This window comes from Condylura cristata, unplaced genomic scaffold (genome assembly GCF_000260355.1).
Source record: "Condylura cristata isolate star-nosed mole 26May11 unplaced genomic scaffold, ConCri1.0 scaffold00025, whole genome shotgun sequence".
NCBI classification, from domain to species: Eukaryota; Metazoa; Chordata; class Mammalia; order Eulipotyphla; family Talpidae; genus Condylura; species Condylura cristata.
The window spans coordinates 14,391,564-14,410,183 of record NW_004567126.1 but is presented as its reverse complement, the minus strand read 5'-3'; the positions used below and the strand labels follow the sequence as shown (position 1 = coordinate 14,410,183).

General features: G+C 51.6%; 1 protein-coding gene across 6 annotated transcripts in view; it reads left to right on the top strand.

Annotated features, from left to right (window-relative positions):
• Nucleotides 1–18,620, top strand: part of PKNOX2 (PBX/knotted 1 homeobox 2) — a 253,357-nt gene that overhangs the window by 184,324 nt on the left and 50,413 nt on the right. For all 6 annotated transcript variants that reach the window (XM_012729584.1, XM_012729580.1, XM_012729581.1 and 3 more), the window contains one exon: nt 8,007–8,146. In XM_012729584.1, the coding sequence (XP_012585038.1) occupies nt 8,007–8,146 (140 nt within the window). The remainder of the gene's footprint in view (nt 1–8,006; nt 8,147–18,620) is intronic.

Below are 18,620 nucleotides of genomic sequence, written 5' to 3'. Positions count from 1 at the left end.
CCCCCCCCAAACCTGTCTTCTAGGAGCTCCGGTGTCTGTGGCCTAACTAGAGGGTGATGGCTGAGTCAGGCCCATGGGTGCTTATTGTCCTTGGACTTTGTGGTCAGGAGGAAGAAGAGAGGATGACTCAACGCTGTAGAAATTCAGGGATCCCAAGTTTTATTCCAGCTGCACTGCCGATGAATTGTACAAATGTGGACAGCATCTCGGCACTATTTCTCGCGTGTGCTCGGCCACCCTGTCCCTCCTGCGTGCTCTCTGCAGGCCTGGCAGATCTCCTGCTCTGCACCCGGCTACAAAATGAATAGCTTCTGCCCTAACGGAGACCACAGCCCATTGAGGCCTTGGTTTCTCTGTCAGTAGAATGGGGACCACTTCTGGCGCCTGCACCTCACAAGATGGTTGAGGGCGTGGGTGTGAAAGTGTAGTTTTATCAGCATCTTTTCACCCAGGAGGCTCACACTGACCTTCTACTCTGTCTTCTGTGCACCTCCAGCAGCCAGGATTAGCTTGAAGTTCGTCCACTCTAATTTTTATTAGGAACTCAATAGGCCTGTAAAATATGTGTTTCTGACTGTAAACATACCCCTGCACATGTGTGCACGCAATCACACACATACACACTGAGACTCTCTATGCCCCCTAATGGACCTTCTAGAAATCACTCTTGACAAGTGAGGGGTCCCCCAGACATGAATGAGATTGGGGGGGAAGCAGATAGTTCCCAGAAGAGTGCACACAGCTGGTAAGTGAAAGACTGGCTCAAAACCCACAGCTTCCTCGTGTTAGCCACGCGTCCATGAGACCTGAGAGGGTGCAAACCAATGCCTCTTTACAAACTTGAGCGTGTAAACCATGGCCTGAAAACCCTTTTAAATTAAGTAAGACCCCCCCACCCCATTTTATAATGTCAGTCATCCTCTCTGTGCTTCTCTGTCCTTTCAGTCAGCCCTAGGCTCAGAGTTTAAATAACCTTGGCCTGCTGTTCCAGAAGCTTCTTTGAGCTAAGCTGGGCTGCCCTGGCAGTACCACCAGTCTTTCCACCCCCTGGACTCACTGCGCTGGGGGGTGTTTGCAGGAACCCTCCTCGGTCCCTCCCCTTTGTGTATTCTGACTCTGCTTTTGCATTGCTACTCAGTCATCCAGTCATTCAGCAAACACTCTGGATCTCACATGAGCCTGACAGGTGGTAGGAGCTGGGGGTCAGCCCACTCAAGGCCCTGAGTGTTACAGGTGTTAAGGTCGACACACAAACAGATGAGACAGGAGTTAAGGTGCTGGGGCCTGGGGGATAAAGAGAGTTGGGTGAGGCTTCTTGGGAGAGTGGATATTTCAGCTGAGTCTCGAATGAGAGGTGAGTTTATTCACCGTCAGGGGAGGGGGTGAGGCAAGGGTTGAAATGGACATTTCCTGCTGAGGCAGCTATGAGCACAGGCATGAAGATGTAAATCTTTGGGCATGTTCAGGCAGCCCTGCACGGTAGGGTCTGATCTGGGTGCGGGGTAAAGGGCAGGGTACTGTACCAAAGACCAGGGTCAGTGAGCAGGCCCAGGCCCGGAGCACCCTGTGGCCTGTGCTGTCCCCCCAGAAAATATCAGCAGTACCCCCTGCCACCTCCCACCTGTTCAGGCCAAACCTGATATTTACCAAATGGCCCTGACCTCCTCCCAGGTCCTTGGACTTTCTCCTGCTTGTGAGGAAACCAGATCCCACCCTACCAGCTTGCAGGAAGTGCCAGCTTCTGGCCAGTCCTACACAGAGCCCCAGCGGCCCCTAGTGGGCCAGGCCCTGCAGCTCCCATGGACTCCAGAAGCCGAGGCCTCTGTGCCTGGAGGGGCAGACACTGAGAAGGGCAGCTCCCAGCCTGCTGGGCCAGGCAGAAGGCTCAAAAGAGGGGTGTCCTCTTAAGAAGCATGTCTGTGCAGGTCCAGGTTGTCCAGGGTGTGGGAAGGGCCCTGTGAAAGATACATGGGCATCAGTCATCAAGAGCAAGATGCGTAGGAGGAGGGCATTTGGCAAACATGGAAGGGTGGGTGCTGGAGTATCTTACATCTTCATGCCTGTGCTCATAACTGCCTTCGCAGGAAATGTTGACTTCAGAGGGGAAGACTGGGAAAAGGAAGCATGAAACGTGCTTGGGAGTCAAGGTGCACTGAGCACTCTTGTGCAATTCTCCTAGAGCTGTGGGAAGAGGTATTATTGGCTCTTTTTTACCTAATGGGGAAACTGAGGCTCATAGGAACCAAGACACTTCTCTGTCATGGCCTGAGGTGTACTGGGTCCATAAGGTAAATCTTTAGCTAAAAAGGTTTGCCAGGCGGGCCACACCCCTGCATGTAACACTGGTGCATCGGGCTCTAAGGCCACGTGGGGAAACTGAGGCTCATAGGAACCAAGGTAACAGCTGATGTTGGGGACTGTCTCCCCCCTTGACATCATGACCCCTCTCTCTGCACCTGAGTCTGCACCCACCCACTCCCCTGGGGGCTGACAGCAGAGTGGAGGTTCTTTCAGGATGGGAACCATGCCAGCAGGACCTCAGGGGCCAGCTCTGAGCGTGGGCTGTGGGTGGCGTGGATCCGGTGAGCGACAGCTACCCTATGCTGACATCTGCCAAGTGCCAGCTGCTTTGCATACGTGATCTCACTTGAGTCTAACAACCCAGTACCTCGGGTGTTACTACCCCATTTTATAGATGAGGACCCTGAATCAGAAAAGTTGAATAGCTTGCCTGAGTCACAGACGTGGAGACGCCAGCTCCTCCGCCATGTCCCACCTTCTCCAGCTCTAGGCTGGAGGCCTGTGACTTTCAATGACTCTGAGGTCAGGGACTGCACCTTCTCTGTCATGGCCTCAGGTGTACTGGGTCCATAAGGTAAATCTTCCAGGGCCGCACGGTCAGCAGAGAAGGCCCACTGCCCTCCGCAGCCAGCTGCGGGTGGTGTACCGGGGCACGCAAGCCTTGAACTCAAGGCCCTGGAAGTGCAGTGCAGAGGGCCAGCTCACTCCAGTGATGGCAGTCCTCACTATATCTGTACCACGACGGCTATGGAGGCAGATTAAGATGTGCTCCCAGCAGTTCTGCAGCCAACGTGGAGTATCTCTGCCCTTCAGGTCAGCCTCGCTGGTCAGGGCAGCTGGTACTTGCAGCCCGCCAGGTTCTGAAAGTAGAGCCCTTTTCTCTCCACTTTAGGATGGGAGGTCAGGGACTTTCATCTCCAGGGGTCACAGACCCAGAATCTGGGTGGGTCTATTAGCCACGAACCTATCACAGACTTCTCTTCCAGCTGGATGATAGAGCAAAGTCCACTGGTTACTACATCTATGGAAGACAAGTTTGCTGCAGTGACCCCAAGGTTGTTACCCAGAAAAGAGAACCCAGGCTTAGCGGGAAACAGGCCCTTCAGTTCGATGTGGATATAGATCAGAATGGGCAGGCCCTCTGGAAATGCTGCCTTCCGCCCTTCCAGCAGCCCTAATCCTGTTCTCTTCATTCCTCCCACAGCCTGTGAATAGATATTGTCCCCTGCTTTTTAAGATAAGTAAACTGGGGATCAGGAGGTTAGAAAACATGCCCCCGAATGTATACTGGCAATTGACAGGGAAGCCTCAAGACCTTTTTCAGCTTTGCCTCCTTCCCCCCCCCCCCGCCCTGCCATCTAACCCCGTGCCCCAGTTCCCCCTATCGAGAGGAGCAGACCCTGTCCCAGATCACTGTCTAGGTGGGATTTCCAGATGCTCTGAAGTCTCCTTGGAAGGAGACTCCAAGTCTGGAGCAGCCAGTTCTGGGACTAGCTTGGACGCATCGAGTGGCCTCAGAGCGTGGAAGGCTAGTTTCTCCACTTGCCAGCTCAAGGGGAACAGGAGGAAGTTGCGTGGAGAGCAGTCCTGGCGTGGCGGTGTGCTAGTAGGCTAACCCGGCTGTCCAGTGAGGTCGGGGCAGGCCCTGATTTGCAGCAGTACCGATTTCCATGTTGTCCCTGCTCCTGCCACGGCCAACTTCTAGCTACCAGTGTGATGCCAACTAGCTTGCAAAATGCCTGGAAGGCTAGCAGTTGCTTTTCACAGGCAGGAACAAGGCAGCTTCAGCATGTCACTCAGGGACCATGGCTTCCTGGGTCCCTCAGCCTCACCCCTGACCCCCAGACCCTGCAGACAGCCCTGAGGCCTCTTGTTTGTGTTCCAGTTCTTAGGAAGTCGAGGTCTTTGGCTAGAAAAGAAACATATCTCTGCAGATAAACACTCATCTGGAGGAAATGCCAAGTTGGCTGAATTGGCTCACAAATCGATGTTCCTTAGCCGCGGTAACAGCCTCTCAACTGGGACCTCTTGGGATTCTGGCCAGTGACCGCTTATTGATGTATATTTTTATTCCGTGCTTTCCTCTTTAATCTAGCAGGATTCCTCAGACCCCACCCCCTCTGCACCTCACCTCTCCCCAACCTCCTGCCTAGAAAGGGGAAGGTGAGAAGAAGGAGCGTCTCCCCTCCACCCTAGAAGCTCATCTGATTAGAAGCCCCTTGTGGATTCCTTCCAGGACACAAGGAAACTCACTCTCGGTGAGCAGAGCAGAGCTCAGCAGCCTGCCTGCTCTCTCACCCATGAGCAAGCCGTGCAAACATAGCTGTGCCTTGCTTTATGAAAGAAACATTCTGGAACTCATGTTGAATGGCAACAACCACCTCTCCATCTGGGAGGCACTTTTGAGTCTCTAAAGCTCTCTTTCATACCATGAATCCTCTGATCTAACTCATGCCAGCGCTGTGGGGTGAATGGTGGTTATTAAAGCAATGCCTGTGAGCCTGTCACTTTGGAAGGGGCTTCCCACGTCACCTAACCCAGCCGTCCAGCGAGAGCTTCCATCCCCTCCACCAGGCCCAGCGGATCTGTTGGTTCTGCAACAGTAAAGATTCACCACTTTTTTGAGGGCCCTGTTCTAGCCTTAGAGAGCTCAGCAATGTGGAAACCTTATTAGCTGGGTCAAACCCAAAGCTGGCTGCATGTTCTACAGATTTAACACACTGCTTGAAGTTTGGCCCTTTGGGACTTTCAGAACACAACTGATATAATTTATTCCATCCCACAGATTCTCAAAGGAGGGGTGCATGTGTTTCTCCTCATTCCTCAAATCTTTCTTATTTCCAATATATTTTTTTTAAGATTTATTTATTTATACATACAGAACTGGGGTACAGGCCAGAGGCTCAGGGGTGGTGAGAGGATTCATTCACCAGAGACAGAGTGGGGAGCAGAATAGGCAGATCGACGAAGTACACTCCTGAAGGGAGCAGCGGGCGGGCCAGGAGAGGTCTGCCGCGCCATGTGGTCACCTCTGGGGCAGGCGGGAATCGAACTCATGCTTGAAGTGGCTTTAGCTTCTTAGCGCTGTGCTTTAACCCGCTGCACCGCCAGGAGGACCCTATTTCCATATTCTTCCCAATATTCCTCATCCGACTTATGTGGCACCCCTCTACTAGCCAGCTCACCTCCTCTGAATGTACTTCCCTGCACCTGTCTCAGGAAGGTGGGATGGGACCAGAAGCTTTGTGTGTGCTCTGCTTCTCTGAATGCATCCTCAATAGCGTTAAGTTTATGTTGTTTTTGTTTGTTTGTTTTTTCAACAGACACATTACATATTGGACATATTGAGCCTGCTGTCAACTAAAACACTGCTGCTGAGCTATGTCTTCTCTGTACTGCACTTATATTATTGATTTTTTTTCTTGGCCCATGTGTTAGACTCCAACTTATCTGATGAAAATTAATCTTATTAGACTTAGCCTATTGCCAAAATCTCTAAAGATCTCTTGGATCCCAGTTCCGTGTCACCCATAAATTTGTCGAGCATTTCTTTAGACATCCTCTGAATCACTGATCAAAGTATTGAAGAAGAGGGCAAAAGACAAAGTATTGACCTTCTCCTAGAAGTCTTCCTCGACCTGCATCTACCCTGTAATTGTCACTCTTTGGACGTAATTTATAATCCATGCAACTGTCATGTCTTTGTGTTTACCATGAGGGAACCGTGGCAGGTACATGCTGAACTCACTTGTACCATCCATGTCTCCTGTTTTCCTTGTTGACCAGCTTAGTAATCATGTTCAATCCAGAAAATGAGCTCCATCATAGCAGGCACTCGCCCTGACAACCGCCAGCACACTGGCCTTGCACAAAAAGCCCAGCTCAGGTCCAGCTAGATGGCAGGGACTTGAGAAGTATCCGAAGACATGACCAGTTGCATTAGTGAAGGAAAGAAACAAGCCCAGATCAATACAAATATTAGCATTATTTCGTTTTTCTGAGTCTATCTTTTCTCTCTGGTTTGAAAATTACAGCAATATTTGTTTCTCTGTTGCTGCTTATAACACCTCTTTGATACTCTTGAATCTTAAAAGGCCACCAGTTTGCTTGCTGATGAGCAAACAGGGGCTTAGGGAAGCTAAGGAGTTTGCTCCGAGTTCTCTCTGAGCTTAAATTTTAGTTGGGGGCCCTCCCTGGTGGCGCAGCGCATTAAAGCACAGCACTAACAAACAAGCCACTTCTGAATGAGTTTGGTTCCCGCCTGCCCCAGAGGTGATCCACATGGTGCGGCAGAATTCTCCTGGCCCGCCCGCTGCTCCCCTCGGCAGTGTGCTTCATTGATCTGCCTGTTCTGCTCCCCACTCTGTCTCTGGTGAAGCCTCTCGCCTCCCCTGAGCCTCTGGCCTGTACCCCAGTTCTGTATGCACAAATAAATAAATCTTTGAAAAAAAATTTTTTAGTTGGAGGTGGGGGGAGAAAATAAGCAAGTAGATAGATAGTTTTGGGTCACGGTTTGGGCTAGGAAATAAGACAGAGACTGGCAAGGGATTTTGTTTTACCCCAAAGAGGTGACATCTGAGCAGAGGGGGGACAAATGAAGTAGCAGGTATCTTGGGGACATCAGTGCCAGCAATGATGTCTTTATGTGCAGGTGTGTTTCTCCCAGAAAGCAGGGACTTCCGTCATACAATAAACTTGCAGCTGTGAAATATCCCTCTCTTTCAAAGTACAGTCATTCATGTATTCACTCATTCATCTTCCCAACAAATACTAGGCGCCGACTCAGCCAGTTGCATGCAAAGGATGAAGGTATGAACCAGGCTTTCGTGTAACATGTAGACAAAGAAGCAGGTCCCCAACATAGGTGACTGAAACTGACGTGGTTCCATGGGCAGGCTGGGAGAGGGAACAGTTGAGGAATGTCACCATTCAAGTCAAAGAAGATATGATATAAAAGCATTAAATGTGGGGGTGAAGGTTATGAAAAATTTCAAAGTCACTCAACTGTTTCTTTAAGGGAAACTTTATGCAGAAAGTCCTACATATAGTATGCAAAGGCATTGCCCAGACACAAAATGAAGGTCCTGAGAACACTTTCGAAACATATAACATGGAATGAAAACCATTGTCCAAAAGTATTTGTCATGACTCAGACTAGTAGTCTGCCATTACCTGCTGAAAACTGTTGAACTCTGAGTGCCCAGGAAAACCAAATGTGGAGAACCATGCAATTGTCCACTAAAACAGTTACCTTTAGCTTGCCTCGAAGGGAATAAACCCCTGCTGAAGCAAAAGCCAATTCACATTTTTTCTGCTCATCCAAGTCATATCTGATGTATTACTGTCTAGTACAGCTCAAGTGACTCATAAACACAATTTAAAGCATTCGTCATTTTGTTTCTTTCTGCTTCTAAGCAAAAGTCACCACCTTAATTTGCATGAAGGATCATCTCTTTGAAAGTGTGCTGGTGCACCCTTAGGTTTTAGAGGGCCCCAAGTTGTCTCTCTAGACCTTTTTCATGTGGAGAAATGTCTGTTCTCTTCCCTCTCTAGCACATATACAAATAGGTACTTGTTATCACTCCCAATGCTCTCGCACACATTTTCTTAGCCACACACACAGCAGGCCAAGGAAGCCCCACAACTCCAACTGGGAACCAGCTGTCCTGGCAGCACTAACCCTCCACCCCCTCTCTTCTCTGCAGATGACGGCAACCGCTCAGGCACCCTCGAAGGCCCAGTCAGTCCACATCTCCGCACCCTCAGCTGCGGCCAGCACACCTGTGCCCAGTGCCCCCATTGACCCTCAGGCCCAGCTGGAGTCCGACAAGCGAGCTGTGTACAGGTAGGAGACAGGGTGGCCTGCTCTGGACACCCAAGCAGCTTCAGACCCAGCTCAGAAACGAGAATGCAGGCCAGTGGGTGTGCTCCTGGAAGTGGGCAGCCGGCAGCTTCTCGCTCAGCTCCTTCTCTCCTAAGCCAACCCAGCAATCCTCAGGCACCACTGTGGGTTGGTTCTGACTTCCTGGAGGTTTCTAGTGAGGGCTACAAAGGTCTGGGCAATGTCTCCCAGAAGGACCCCTTCCTCACCCTAGGCGGGGGGTTGAACCCTATGAGCTTCAGAAGTCCTCCGCTCCACAAAGAGGCTAGGCTGGTAGACTCTGTCCTTGCCCTGTCCCCATGGTAGCCTTCACCCCAGCATTCCTGCCAGAGCACTGGACATCTGCTCGCACCATCTAGGATTTGATATTATGCAAATATAGTATGTCTGAAAGTCACTGGATCAGCGTGGTAAAAGAATTGCTTCTGAACTCTGCTCAGAAATGCTACCTCCGATGTTCAGGCTGTAGGAAGAGAATGATGAATTATTTAAAGGCATTCCAGGAGGAGCTAAAACCACTGGTCCTTGGACTACGCTCTGAGTCAAGGTGGGCTGTGTTTGGACACAGCAGGTATTGAATGCAGCCTGTGAGCTCCGGTGCCCTTTCCCAGAGCAGGAGCTGCCTGAGAGCCAGCCGCGTGTCTGCCCTGCATGGGCCCACGCACCCCCGGCTGGATCCTGAGCTTTGCCAGGGGCCCTCAGAGAAGTTGCTTTCTGTGTACAGCCTGGGAGAAGAGGCAGCCAGTCATCTAAGAACAGGCCTGAATGCGGCTCTGGTGGGACTTTAGTCATGTACCCTCTGGGAGCTACACCACTGAGGAGAGGCTCCTGGGTCAGCACTCAGTATTGAGGCGGGAGGCTCATGTTCACAAGCGCAGTGAGCACGGCTCACCTGTGGCTGAATACCAGGTGCTAATGCCACTGTCATGAGAACAGGTTGTCTGGGCTAAGTAGGAAGACAGAGTCCTTCTTCCCTCCCGTCAGAGACAGTGCCTTTATGCTGATGGTGATAATTACTGCTGTTATTATCACTATCATTGGCATGGTTTTTAGTTACTCTGATGAGTTGAGTACCTCTCATGCCAACATTTGGGAGTCCAGGGAGTGAGGCCTGGTCCACAGATCCTGCCATGAGGGGCCTTCTCAGCCCTGGTGGAAAGGGCTCAGCTCCACCTGGCCAGTGCACACGCCAGGCCAGCTGCAGACAGCACGCTCTGCTGAGGCCCCAAAGCCCACCCCGGACGTGGTCAGGGTGACGGAGCACCCTCCTCCACTCCTCCTGAGCCCTCCCTGTGAACATGTGGAGGCGTTGTGCTGGACTCCAGGAGAAGGGGGCAAACCCAGGGAGGCCTGTGCTTAGCTATGCAGACAAGAAACTTGCAGAGTGACAGACAAGGCCTCACAGATGGGGCATTACTGGAGTTGCAGCTTGAAGTCTGAGTACAAGACTTCACCAGGGGAAGAAATGAGTTGGGGTAGAGCTTTCCAGGCAGAGTAGAGTCTGGAATGTTCCAGAAATGGCCAGTGACCAGAGCTGCGTGGTCCTGTGGGAGCTGTCCCTCAGGATGTTCCTTGAAGTGTAAAACCTTTCCGTCACCCTACACTTCTTCCTGCTCCCCTTCACACCTGAGCTTTTCCTTCTCCCACCTGGCTGGCCAGCTCACAGCCCTTGGAGTTCGCCCAAATGATCTATAAAGAAACCTCAGGTCGGATCCCACCAACTGCTCAGCCAAACATGGCTGCCGGGCATCTCAGGACGACCAAGCTGGCATCGGCACCTGTGCCCGGCCACTCCCCTCCGTGGTCAGTTCTTCCTGCTGCCCCGCAGCCCCAGGGTTCTCTCCCACGGCCACGCCTCTCCCATTAGTACCAGCAGCCGCCCTCTCTGCAGCCATTGCCCGGACATCCAGAGAAGGAGCTCAGGCTCCTGTAGGGTCGGGTAATTTTAATTAGATTTGCCTGCCTGGGGCTGCCCGGCTGCTCCAAAGCACACCAGGGAGTCAGCACTTCATGTTAGTAAATGTAACAAGACCCTTTCGATTCAGATTAGTGCCCAGCACTGACTTTTAGGGGCCCCCACCGGGCCCCTCCCAGAATCACAGATGAAGGAAGGGTAGGGGAGCCCCATCCCTGACCAGCCCCCCGCAGGGGGCTGTCACAGACCGGGGCCCTGGGACACAAGGGTGTGTCTGTGAGCCAGGGAGTCTGCCAGTGCCCCTGAGTTGTATTTGTGTGTGAAGATGTGTTAATGAAATATATTGGCTCCTTCTGACATGGGGTGTGGAGGGGGAGAGAGAGGGAGTTGTGGAGGGGAGGGAAAGAGGGGAGGCAGAGTCTGTCTTTAATTGGATCATACCAGCGCATCATCTGGGCTAATCAGCCAGGCAACCAGGAGCTCCTGCTCAGATTAATGACTTCGGTCTCACCCAAGCAGACCCCAGGACTGGATGCACAGGGCGGGTAATTGTGTTTGTGGCCCAGGAGCGAAGCTGAGAGGGGATCTGAGGAGGGCCCATTTTAGTTCTCTCCTTCGCCAGCCCTACCTCAACCCATGGGATTTTTTTCCCCAAGAAGTTAGGATTTAGCTTGGACCACCCCGCTGCATCTCTGCACAACTTGGGATGGTGCTGGTGCTCTCTGGGGTTAGGTTGCCAGCAGCACCAAGAAAGGCCAAGAGAGGGAGGTGAATCCAGTTTCCTGCTCCCTCCTCCCCTCCAGTCTCCTTTGCTCCCCTTTGAAGTGAGTGGGTTCCCATGGAAACCACAATGTCCTGGGGAGCAGGAGAGTGGCTGGGAGCTAGGCTTGGCCAGGTGCAAGTGGGGGAGGAGGTTGGCTTTGCTGAGATTGCTCTGCTAGGGCTGAAAACCTCTCTGAGAACTCCGAAAGTGGCCCGCCAGGCACTGAAGAAGTGACCTGTTACGGATAGGAAATGGTGAGTTGGAGTCATGAGCAGAGGGCCTCTGTCCTGGGCCCCATGCATTCCATCTCCATTAAAAATGCTGGAGAATAGAGTTGCAGAGCTGACAGCAGCGATCTGATTTCCTCTTTGGTGGTATCAGTTACCATCAAATTGATTACGTTAGCATGGTCTTTGCTTCCCCCACTAGATCATTAACTCCATGTGGGCAGGCGGGGTCTGGGTCTGTTTTAGTCATTGATTTGTCCCAAGTCTTACACAGCTTGGACAGAGCACGTGACAAATCAATACTTGTTGAACAGAACCATTAAGTAGACTAGGCTGTGGTACCTCCTAAATAGATCACAGGTCTAGACTGCTGTGCTGGTGAGGGCAAGGGTGAGCCCAGACACGCCCATTCTGACATGTTCCCCCCATGATCCATGTGGAGTCACCGATGTGACGATGTGACGCTGCTGGGGAAGAGAGACGCACATTTGACTCCTTGACTCCTACCTGCCTGAGGTATGAGCCCCACAGGGGAGCCAGGTTGAGGTGGACCATCTGTTTTGAACAGGGGATGACTCTTCAAACAGCTTATAACAGATTGGCTGAAAGATGGTTTTCAGCCATCACCCTACATTCCTTGGTCTCCACTGGCCTGTCTGGTCTCCTCAGGGGTCCCATAGGGCAGTTGTGTTTTGCTGCCCCCAAGGCAGTGGCTTTTCTCCTCCCGAGATTCTGCCCAGTACTGCCCTATCTCTTTCATCTGCTTGAGCAAAGCGCCTCCCTCCTCCCCACTTCCCCACAACCTCCCCAAATAACTTCCAAGCCTTTCTTGGTTTAACCATTAATGAACTTCTTCCTGGCAGCTCTGGAAACCCTGCATCAAACCATTCTTCTGCTTCTTCTCTAGTTCAGCTTTCAGAATCTTGACCTTTCCATGTAACATTTCTCATGCGTCTCATCAGTCTCCTCTCTTCGTAAACCACAAACTCAGAGCTTTGCCACCAGGTGTGACCTACCTCCGGATTATCACACGCTGAAGCCCAGTGCTCGTTCAAAAAAGCAATATACTTGTCTAAAACCCTGTTGATATTACACTTGCTCTTGTCTCATTCAGCATGGGTTGCTCGAATCCACACTCATTTAGGGGAAAGAACAGACCAGAGCAGTGAGCAGCATGCAACTTGCTTCCTTTAGGAGACCATCCTCCTAAAGGTCCCTGAGGTGTCGGCCTTGACCCTGCCAGCCCTATAACTTGAGGTGTAAGTGCAGCACAGTGGAGGGGCTGTGTGGCCGTGGAGCAAGCTCTAGAAATAGACTTGGTGAGAACTTGCTATGTCACCACAGCAGGTTCTTCTGCCCGTGTCTCGGCTTCTCAACTGTAACAAAGAAAATAATAATAGTTAGACTCAAATTAGATCACATATACTAACACCCGGCACAGGGTCGGTGTTGACTAAACGGTCTGGGGTGGGGTGAGGGGGTGCAAGGGGCATTAGACAGAGGGTCAGCATGCACCCCCTCGTCCTGTTCAGGACATGAAGCAGCCTGGCGCATTCAGGTTAGATGTGCGGCCTTGCATTCAGGGGTCCTGGGTTTACATTCTGGCTCCACCACTTGGCAGTAATTCTGTGGGGCCTCTGTCTGCTCATCTGTAAAAACAGTGAGGATTCATGAGATAATCAACAAGCACTAGGTAAAGAAGCTGGCATGGTCCACCCTCCATTTGGTGCCAGCTGTTTAGATGTTTAGGAAATGGCAGCAGGGTAGGGGAGAGGAAGGTGAGAGCCAAAGACAGCACAGCAGAAAGAAGCCGGACCCTGACAGGCTCCAGGGGCGTGGCCCTCACACTACAGTTCCATGAGACAGTAGTTGAGCTCTGCTATGTGCAAAGCTTCATGCTATGTTCCAAAAGGAGTTCTGAGAAAAAGAAAAGACTGCCCAGGGAGTGGGAGAGCGATGGACATAGAAAGTAGCTATAATATAAACTTGGCACATAGTATGGGCTCAAAAAGTATTTGTGGAATTGACGATAAGGCTTCCAGTCCACCATGCAGTGTGAGAGAGTCGCTCTACTTTTCCCCAAGGCAGTGAAGCCAAAGGTTATGATAGCCCAGCTGCCTTTCCTGGGACTGGGCCGGTAGATGGAGGAAGAGAGAGGACCCCTGTAGGTTTGGGGGAGCACAGAGGGACTGGGTCCTGTTGCAACTGTCCTCTAACAACTGCCTGGCCAGCACCCTGGGAACCAGTGCTTCCTAATGAAGTGTCTTTGCGGGAACTCTTCCACCTTGTGACCAAAGGGTGTGCTGGCCCCAGCAGGCTGACCCAGGGGCTTAACCCTATGCCTTCCTTGGCATGGCGCTGGGTCATTCCTGAAATGTTCTGGGTGAGGTGACTTAAGGATGGTGAGGGAGAAGTGCAGCCACTCCAAGTTGTAAAGTTGGGACCAGAGGCTTCCTTCCAAGACTTTAGGACTAGGTGCTGGAAGTAGATGTTCTGGGCTATGTGCAGAGCTGGGGGTGCGGGGTGGGGGGGTTCTGGCAGACACCCTCTGCTTTTTGAAGCAGTTAGATTCCCTGGCATAAGAGATAATATCTCAGCTGTTGACTATAGTTAGGGGAGTGATCCTGTGGAGCCATAATCTGAAAGTTAAACCCCGTCAGTTCTCCCCTAGCACCAAGCAAACACGTCCCTGGCCCTTCCTGCTGGCATCCGGAGCCTCCTGCCCCAGCCCAGCATCCTTACCTGTGACTCGGCTGACAGCGGGGCTACCTGGCCCAGGCGGTGGGTCCTGCTGCTTCCATGGCCTGGCTGAGGCAAAGCCGAGAAATCCAGTTCCCCCATCATGGCAGGGCTCACTGGTGAGAGATCCAAGAGCATGGAATCTGGTAACCTTTACCCTCTCAAGGCCGTGTTAGGATGAATGAGATGAACGCCATGCTAACAGCTGACAGCAGTTGGCACTTAGAAAGTTTGTGGTAGAGGCTGATTACAGCGGGAGTGATAACTGTGTTAAGTACCAAATAGGATCTACCCCTCCGGGACGAGAGAAGGCAACCGCGATTAGACCTCCTGCAAGGATGACTGGGGTGGGAGGCATGGCAGGAGCCAGCCGCCGGGATTTGCAAGCTCGAAGGGCCCTCGGCCCCTGGCCAGGCTGGACCGTGATGCTCTGCCCTTTTGGTCACCCCAGCACCACTCTCAGATTTTCCTGCGTGCTGACTCCTGTCATGATCAAAGAGCTGGAGACTAACACGCCAGCCTCAGTTCTGACTTTACCATTGGGCAAATCGTTTAACCTCCTTAGTACAGCTTCTCTGCCCCACCGGGTAGGCGTCAAATGAGAAAAGAGATCTCTAACAAGATCTCTAAAAACATCAAAGTCCCCTCGGAACACACAGAAGCACGACTGTGAGACAAGTTTCTTTTGGAAACACATTTGATAAGCTAGAGATTCTCTTGTGCAGAAGGTGGATCTTGATGCTTGAAGGTGGATCGACGGAAGGTGGATTCTGACCTCCGGGCAAAAGACTCAAGGACAGTAGGAGGCGCTAGGGGGAGCAGGAAGAGGAGGCGATTCCAGTAATAGCGTGGAAATAGTGCACTGGAGACTGGGAGAGCCCAAGATCTGGAGTTTGTCAACTCACTCCCTTATGAGCTTGATGGAACCGTTGAACCCAAGGTTCATCCGTTTGTTAATCAGTAAAACAGGAATAAGAAGATTGGGCTGTTTAAATTCAATAGGCACAAAGGAAAAACACTTTGTAACTCACATATGAGTGTGGGTGGGTGTTTCGTCACGGCCAGTGACCAAAGCAAAAAGGATAACTCCCTCCCTGTCCCCCCTTCCTCTGCAGGGGTTCTCCTGGCGCCACATCAGGAGACTCAGTCTCCTGAATCCCCTGCGACTTGGGTAGAAGCTTCCATCGCCCTCACTAGCCTCCCAACCTTGGCAAAACAGACTTTTCTTTTCTGTGCCTGAGTTACCTCTCCTTTAAATAAAGGGTCTGGGCAGGAAAGCTACCAGAGCTGAACTTTTAGGTGCTTTGTGTTCTTGCCGTACAGGCTTAACATTCAAAATTTGTTGAGATTTCACATTTACTAAAAAAAAAAGTGCCAGGAGGGTCGTGTGTGTGTGTGTGTGTGTGTGTGTGTGTGTGTGTGTGTGTGTGAGCACATGTGAGAGAGAGCGAGGGGGACAGAGCAGACTGTCGCCTGCCCCAGGCTCCTCACTTGTCAGGAATGGCCCTGGCACCACCTGGGGAGGAGAGTTGGTTGGAGCCCAGGAGCCGTAGCAGATGCAATTCCAATTTAGCAACAAGAAGAAGTCCTCTCCAAGGCAACCCAGGCGAACACACCGCCCACTGGGCAGGACTAAAAATACACCCGCAGGATTTCAACGTCACACCTGAAATAAAAATACATCCAACCAGGAGCTGCTGGCTTGCTCCCCACACCCCACTCTGCTCTCTCCATCTGGTGCCTTCCAGGGAAGAGAAGTGGAGGGCTGGGCAAGCACTTCCTTCACACGCGCCCCCTCCCTCTCCGACCCTGCCAAGCCCCCACCCTACGCACTCCCCAGCAGAGCCCCAAGACAGGACCTTTTGTAGCAACTGTGGCTCGAAGCTGCCAGATGGCAAAATCTGGTCTGAGTCCCAAGTAGGGATGAATCCTGAGCCTGAAAGAACTTGACGCTCTTGTCTCCGAACCCTCATGCCCGTAGTTAGCGCTAACTTCATTCATTCGTTTCCTCCCATTCATTGATTCACTAATATTTATTGACCCTCTGCTGTGCGCCAGGGGCTGAGCTTGACCCTTGGGGAGTCAGAAAGAGAGAAGACAGGATCGTGGGCTAACTCAGCACGTGATGGGGGAAGACAGAACGGTGCACAAATGATAGTTCGAATTTAATAAGTGTCACAAGGGAAATAAAAATAAATTTTTACTGGCAGTGCCTTTCTGGTTAAAAAAAAAAATGAGGTTCTGCGTCCTGATAAATTGTACGCTGTTGCCTTTCCTCATCCTCTCTCTGTGCCTCTATTTGAATTGGCACGTGGGCTTGTTTTCCCTGCCAAATGAGTCAGTGGAGATGGGAATATAAATGTATTGGAGCGGATGGTGTCAATGTTGCTCCGAATAAAGAAAGGTGCCCACACACCATTCCAGGGAAATGGAACAGCATTAACTGATAGCTTACTAAGTGCCAGACACGCCACAGTTCTTCATCGAAGCCTTACAATAACCTACATGGTAGGTGGTGTTCTTCCTGGTTTGTCAAGGAGGAAACTGAGGCTTAGAGAATTCAGTGACTTGCCCCAAAGTCACATAGTCTGGAGTCTAAACCATGCAGCCTCCTCCCCTAAGTTGTGCGTGAGGTCAAGCCGGAGACCCCAAAGCACTTCTATGATGTCCTCCTGCTCTAGAGCCCCACTGGGAGCCTTCATAGACAGGAGGCATTTTGAGCTAGATTCTGAAGATGATTAGAAGGGGCAGGGAGAGACTCAGAGCCAGCAGTTGAGGTGAAAGGAACAGCAGAAGCCAGGACAGCATAGAAGTCAATGGTTCGCTGGAGCTAGTGAGGTCCACCTGCTCTCTCTCCAGCCACCGCAGTCTCTGCTGCACCTGTCGAGGAGCAACACAGGGCTGAGGACACCCCACGAACCACTGGTGTTCATCTTTGTTGTGACTTTATTTCATCGGCATTCAGGAGAAATTGCTCTACTGCTCTCGGAGTGAATCCTTGTAATGCACCTTCTGGCCATGGAGAGGGGTTGCTAGAATCAACAGAGGGCAGTCCTGGAGCGGGGCTCTCGGGTGTCTCTCCCCAATTCTATGACCCCCGTGACCTCTGAAATAAAGGATCAATGCTTGCCCATCCCCAGAACCCCGAGCAGATTTTCCAGGATCATGGGCCTTTGGTAACTAAGCTCCTACCGTGTGCATTAGCAGAGACTGGGGTAGCCGGCTGGTCATTGCTTTTTCCCCTCCACACCACATCTAACTGGCCAACAGACTAACGTCCTCTGGAGCAGTCTGCTCCCACTAGCTTACCGTGAAAATCCCCACCCAGAAGTGTTGCTTTCCTACGACTCATTCCACCCTCTGCGCCATCCATCCATCCATCCTTGGCCCAGCCAGGAAAGGGTCACACAGTGCTGACATCCCACTGGCCCCTTCCCCATTGGAAGCAGCAGTGAGGATTCTGGGAGGGGCTGAGGGCTGGCCCTGGGCCTCTGGTGCCCACCTCCTCACAGCTGGATGACTCTGGGCCACGAGGTGAGGTGTAAAACGGGCCTGGGGGCTGCAAGGTCAGCCACTGGGAGTGGAGGTTGCCATGCAGGCAGACTGCCACACACTTGGCTGGACCCATAATTGAGGTCTGCAGTCCTGGCCAAGGTCACAAGGGAAGAGATGGCTGAGAGGCTCTGAAGAGGCAGAGTGGCATGACTGTGAATCACAAGGTTTATCACCCAGAAAGAGAACTCAACACGAATGTCTCGCTCTCAACACCAATGTCTTGCTCTGCACGTGACCATGCTCACAGCCCCTGGCCCCCAGGCGGTGGGGCTCAGTTTCTGCCCAGACATCAGCCCTGTCTCATTCTCCTTGCATCTCAGCCTCTCCAAGCTCTGTATTTGTGCCTCCTTTCTGTTTCCTGTCTCTGCCTCTCTGTTTCTGGCCCTCCTCTAAGCAGCAAGAAGGGTTTTTAAAAATTGTTGTTAAAATGCACATTGGCCCCAACCTAGAATTCTAGGCCCACAAATTTGGGTGAAAAACACAAAGGCAAAGGAAGGAAGCAAAGCAGAAAAGAGTTCAACTGTCTTTCTTTCTTTCTTTGGTTTGGAGTCCTTCGAACAGAAGGATGAACTTCCATCCAGTAGGGGATGGTTAAGTTAGAAATAACCGAAGAAGTTGTGGTCTCCATTCCAGATCTCGGAAAATGTTAAGGAAACCTTCCACCCAGTGTACATCTAGAATGTCAGTGTTGGGGTAGCACGGGGTAAATAGGCTGCCTGAGGGTTGAACATCACCTGCCTGAGGGTGCTCTCAGAATCTCAGAGGTCTGACCAGCAGTGGGGGGAGGGGGGAGGTCATGTTGTCCTGAAGAAAAACTGGGGCTTGTTCACAAGGGGTCTCTGCCTTTCTGCTCCTAGACAGGTCACATTCCCTTCTCAAAGGGCTTCAGCCAAAATCCTGCCCTGACTCTAATCTACTCTCCCCGGGGGCAACCCCCCACATCCGAACCCCAAACTGGGCACTCCAGGTCAGATAATTTGGGTGATGTGGAAAACTCCAAGGCAGAAATGTCAGAAGTAATTAAACCAAACGATGGATTAAACCCCTGTAGAAATCAGCACATCCGGTTTAATCACCTTCTTAAGCTAGCACAAGGCTGCAATTCTGTGGAGGGGTTCTTTATTTCTTTGGATCGTTAACAGGAACTGCATATCTTGAGCTTGATTTGGGGAGAGTGAGAGGATGGGGTTGGAGGGAGGGGCTCAGGAAAGAAAAAGGAGACCGACCCTTGTTCTCTCT